This window comes from Meleagris gallopavo, chromosome 12, assembly GCF_000146605.3.
Source record: "Meleagris gallopavo isolate NT-WF06-2002-E0010 breed Aviagen turkey brand Nicholas breeding stock chromosome 12, Turkey_5.1, whole genome shotgun sequence".
NCBI classification, from domain to species: domain Eukaryota; kingdom Metazoa; phylum Chordata; class Aves; order Galliformes; family Phasianidae; genus Meleagris; species Meleagris gallopavo.
Genome location: NC_015022.2, coordinates 1,602,358 through 1,607,145, shown reverse-complemented (window position 1 = coordinate 1,607,145; position 4,788 = coordinate 1,602,358). Strand labels below are relative to the sequence as shown.

Here is a 4,788-nt window from a genome sequence, read left to right as displayed (position 1 = left end):
TGTGTCCCGCCGTCCCCGTGTCCCGCCGTTCCTCCGCGGCTGACCGGGCCGTAACGCTATCCCCCAGCTATGGATGGGCGCCCATCCCAGCGGTGACGCCGAGGTGTTGGATGGCCGTGACCCTCCGCAGACGTTGGGCTCCTGGCTGACCGAACACCCCGCCTGCCTGGGCCCCAAGGTGTGCGAGGCCTTTGGCGGCCGCCTGCCCTTCCTCTTCAAGGTGCTGTCCGTCCGCACCGCCCTCTCCATCCAGGCTCACCCCAACAAGGTAAGCACGCCCCAACTTGTATCCACGGTGATGCCGCCACCGCCCGGCCATGGGGACATCCCTGTGTCACCCCTAGGAGCTGGCAGCCAAGCTGCACGCCCAGTTCCCCCAGCACTACCCGGATACCAACCACAAACCCGAGATGGCCATCGCGCTCACTCCCTTCGAGGGGCTGTGTGGCTTCCGGCCTGTGGAGGAGATCGCTGCCTTCCTGCGGGGTAAGCCCTGCTGGGTGGAGAGGAGGGATGCAGGGTGCCCATCCCGGTGGCCTTGCAGTGCCTCTGACTGGCCCCCACCGCAGCCGTCCCCGAGCTGCGGGTGCTGGTGGGTGAGGTGGCAGCTGAGCAGTTGGAGCGCAGTGCCAGCCATGATCCCCGCGGCGTCTCGGCCGCCCTGCGTGTCTGCTTCACCTGCCTGATGAAGAGCGAGAAAGAGACCTTCAGCCAGCAGCTCAGCCTGCTGGTGGAGAGGATTTCCCAACAAGGTGGGCAAAATTCCCACCTGTAGGATGGTGGAACCCCAATCTGTGGGGAGGATCCGAGCTCCATTTGGGTGGGCTCCCACTAACCCCAGGCGTGCTCCTCTTGCAGCGGCCAAAGGGCAGGACACATCTGCAAGCAATGGGGACCTGCTGCTGCGCCTGCACGCTCAGTTCCCCGGAGATATCGGCTGCTTCTCCATCTACTTCCTCAACGTGGTGAGGCTGGAGCCCGGCGAGGCCATGTTCCTGGCGGCCAACGAGCCCCATGCCTACCTGCAGGGAGGTGAGCTCAGGGATGGGCACACGGCACAGGGTCCATCCCACCACTGTGCAGTGACATCCCTCCCCCACAGACTGTGTGGAGTGCATGGCGTGCTCAGACAACACGGTGCGTGCTGGCCTCACCCCCAAATTCATTGATGTGCTCACGCTCTGTGAGATGCTCAACTACACGCCAGCACCCAGCAGCTCCAAGATTTTCCCAGCTGTGCAGAGCCCTCTGGACCCCTGCGTCTTCATCTATGACCCACCCGTGCCTGACTTCACGCTGATGAGGATAGAGGTGAGCTGGGTGTGTTTTTAGGATCCTCAGAGCTGCTCCCACAGGGCAGGGAAATCCCAAAGCTGCTCAGCTGATCTCATGGTGGCCTAGTGCTAGGTTTTCTTCCTGAATGAGTTTTGGCTGTTGGGAACATTAGCTTTCCCACTTCCTGACTGTGCTCCTTACTCTTTGCATGATAGGATGGGTTGGGTTGGGTTAGAAGGACCTTAAAGACCATCTCAAACCAATCCTCTGCCCCTTCATTAGCCCACGTTCCCAGCACTCCACCCAGCATGGCTCTGAGCACCTCCAGGGATCCTATCCACAATTTCTCTGAGCACCTTGATGTTGCCTAAACTTGGGGTTTCTCAGTGTGGGTTTGCTGGAGGATGGCGACCAGCCCCTCTCCATTCCATGTTCTTCCTGAAGCTCGCTCAGCTTCTTGAGCAGCTTTGGCTGTAGGGACAGGGAGGAAGGAGTCGTGGGTCTGCAGAAAGAGTGGGGAAGGGGAATGAGTGCCTTTAGTCCCAAAGAGAAGGAAAGCTGCAGGAGATCCGCACCGTTCTGTTGCAGATTCCCTCCTCGATCAAGCTCTACCTCATCTCTGCACTGGACTCTGCCAGTATCCTGCTGGTGATCCAAGGTACGGCCATGGGCACCTCTACAGCTGCTGCATCTGAAATGACCCTGCGCCGGGGCTCCGTGATCTTCATCTCTGCCAACGAGAGCATCTCCATGCACCTGTCCTCATCTGAGGGGATGCTGCTTTTCCGAGCCTGCTGCCTGCTCTGAGCAGGATCCCCAGCATCCCCGCACGCCAGATAGAAACCAAAGTAAGCTTGATCAGTAGCTCAGAAGTCACCCCAGAAGTGAAACTCAAAGCAACCTGCATCCAGTTTCTAGAAGCAACTCACACTCCTCTGCTTTCTGAACCAGCTCTTTGGGGCTGAGACACTCGTGTCCCCATAGTGTCACAGCCCCCAGGGCCAGTCCTTACCAATGCTGCTAACACCATCTGACAATTATTTATGTTTTGTTTGGTGTTCTGGGTTTGTTGGGTTCTTCTAGGAACCGCTGCTTACACCTGCAAATGTGATGCTGAGGCTTCCACCGGGAGGAAGGAGATTTGGGATCAGCTGGGGGCTGGATGTCCCATTGTCCAACTGCCAATGGAGTGGCTTCATGTGGCAGTGGGGTCTGGAGGTCCTCAGGTGACCGGTGCTATGAATAAAGTGGTGACTGTGTCCTCAGCCTTGTGTGTGGAGCTGGAGGAGGCAGCACATCCACTGCTGGCTCCCCCAGCCCCAAATGGGGGCTCCAGGGGGAATGTGGTGGTGAGGGAGGTGGCAGGGCTGATGGACATCAGCATCCATAGGGAAACAGGATGGATCTGGGAAGGGAGCAGCAAGACACGCTTTTGAGTAACAAGATCAGTTTACTGAGTGCTTTCTCCAACAAGGAGTATACAAAAAATTCTCAATTCCTTACACATAGATTATTTAAATAAGGTTTGTTTTTAAGAAGCTGATTGTCCTCTACAGAACAGCAGGACCATGATTTAAGGCAGCTTATAAAACCTGCACCAGGCAGAACTTTCCTGCCCTGAATCCATGCCCAAATGGGCTGAGCTGCACTGATGACTGGGAAGTGTCCCCAGGGGAGAACACATCATAAATAAAACACAGAGGCCATTGGCCCCTTTTTGTATCTAACAAGAAAAACACATCTATCCCAAGAAAAAGCAAGCAGCCCTTTGGGCACCTTCCTGCCCTGCACAGCTGGACAGCTGGCAGCATGAGAAAGATGCACAGACAAAAGGAAAAATGTAACGATAGTTTGGGGAGCTGCTCCAAATTTGACCTTTTTGCATAATGAACAGATTTAGGAGGGCCGTGTCAAGCAGTGTCCTTGTAGAGGTGGGGTCATGGTTTTGGGGCACTCTGGAAGCGTAGTGTCTGAGCTGTTCAAGGCTGTTCAAGGGGACTGGTGCGAGTCCCCTCCTTACCCTGGTGACAAATGACACCCATGTGGCCATATGTCACTGAGCCACCCGTGTGATATTGCTCTGTACAAGAAGTGGTTTGGGACTGGCTGGGTGCTGTAACGTAGTGAGTTCTTGAGATGCCACCAAGCACGGAACGTGGTGGCTTTTGAGGTGTCCCATGTAAGCAGCACCTACTGGATCACACAGGAGAGAGAATCCCCAAAGCAGCATGGGCAAGAGGAGGTGGTGGGTTTGGGGGGGATGAGGTCCAGGTCCTCATCATCTGGGACCTCATCCAGGTGGTACCCATCCTGCAGGAGCTGCCGGCTCAGGTCCTGGTTCACCTGCTGGAAGGGAGAGAGAAGATGGGGCTGATTAATGCTCCCTGTTAATGTCACTGGTGTTCTGGTTAATGCTGCGGTGGGTGTGACAGCAGGGGACAGACCAGCAGGCTTTAGTTAGCCTCAAGAATAAGCAGCAGCTTGTTCTAACTGTGATTAGAAATGAAGGCAAAGTGCTGAGCCCTGAGGGGAAAATGGGGTAAGGGACTCCAGCAGGAACTGCATGAGGGGCTGGGAGCCAAACCTGGACTTGCCTCAGCGGAGGAGTAGCCAGAGGAGCCCCTCGATTCCAGCTCCCCGTCACTAGGATGAAAAGATGGTGTCAGAGTGAGTGCTGCAAGCTCCCTCAGCAGCCAGACAAGGGAACCTCCGAAAAGCCCCAGGGGAATTGAGGAGTTTATTTGCTAAATTTTGGTCAGAGGTGTTTTGCTGCCAGGAGGTGCCCAGCCCAATCATGGATACACCTTTATTCTCTCCAAGCAGCAAGGCAAATCAGCTTCCAGAACAATGAGGTTTACAGGCTAGTCCTCTGCAAATCCCACCCCAGGGCATTCATCCAGCATGCTGACCCTCTAAAAACACCTACCTGGAATGAGCACGGGATGCTCACCTGTCTGAGTCCAGGGACACCAGGCTTTCATCTGCTGTCTGGCTGAGTGCCACGTAGCCCTTGTGAAACTTCACTGACCTGCAAGTGCATGAGGACACGGCTGCAAGGTGATGGGCAGCAGCAGCAGGAATCCATGTCCCCAACACACAGCATGTCCTATCCTTGCGGCATCCCCACAGCACGCCCATCCTCACAGCACCACCATCCTCAACCCTGCAGCATCCCCAACCACGCAGCATTCCTATCTTCGCAGCATCCCTATCCCCATCCCTGCAGCATCCCCAACCTTGCATCATTCCCATCCACATCCTCGCAGCACCCCCTTCCTCACAGCATCCCCATCTTCATCCTCACAGCACCCCAGCCTTGCAGCATCTTCATTCTAACCCTTGCAGTACCTCCATCCTTCCAGCATCCTCAGCCCCATCCCCACAGCATTCCCCCCCCAGCCCACTCCCAAAGCACTCCCACACATAGATAACCCCCACATTTACGTTACAGAAGAGCTCTGACCTTTTGGCTGTCGGTTTGGTTGGGGGCCTACCGGGCCCCCCCAGCAGCCC

General features: G+C 56.1%; 2 protein-coding genes across 3 annotated transcripts; one reads left to right on the top strand and one right to left on the bottom strand.

Moving 5' to 3' along the window:
* Positions 1–49: 49 nt before the first annotated feature.
* Positions 50–2,540, top strand: MPI (mannose phosphate isomerase). Of its 2 annotated transcripts, XM_010717181.3 has the most exons (7): positions 50–268; positions 345–486; positions 570–752; positions 859–1,032; positions 1,103–1,311; positions 1,864–2,123; positions 2,359–2,540. In XM_010717181.3, the coding sequence occupies exons 1-6, from the start codon at positions 74–76 to the stop codon at positions 2,080–2,082; spliced, it is 1,122 nt and encodes a 373-aa protein (XP_010715483.1). In that variant the 5' UTR covers positions 50–73; the 3' UTR covers positions 2,083–2,123; positions 2,359–2,540. The 2 variants fall into 2 exon arrangements, with proteins under 2 accessions (XP_010715483.1, XP_010715482.1); XM_010717180.3 differs by having other exon boundaries at positions 1,864–2,540.
* A 165-nt stretch (positions 2,541–2,705) lies between these two features.
* FAM219B (family with sequence similarity 219 member B) lies at positions 2,706–4,788 on the bottom strand (the record flags this gene model as incomplete). Its single annotated transcript, XM_010717234.3, has 4 exons — positions 2,706–3,621; positions 3,870–3,918; positions 4,226–4,303; positions 4,739–4,788. Coding segments are annotated over 4 exons (333 nt in total), but the record flags the coding sequence as incomplete, so codon positions are not given.

Coding starts and splice junctions, on each gene's coding strand:
- MPI (XM_010717181.3), top strand. CDS start 74: ATGGGCGCCCATCCCAGCGGTGACGCCGAGGTGTTGGATGGCCGTGAC. Junction 487..569: donor GATCGCTGCCTTCCTGCGGG/GTAAGCCCTGCT, acceptor CCCCCACCGCAG/CCGTCCCCGAGCTGCGGGTG. Junction 1,312..1,863: donor TCACGCTGATGAGGATAGAG/GTGAGCTGGGTG, acceptor GTTCTGTTGCAG/ATTCCCTCCTCGATCAAGCT.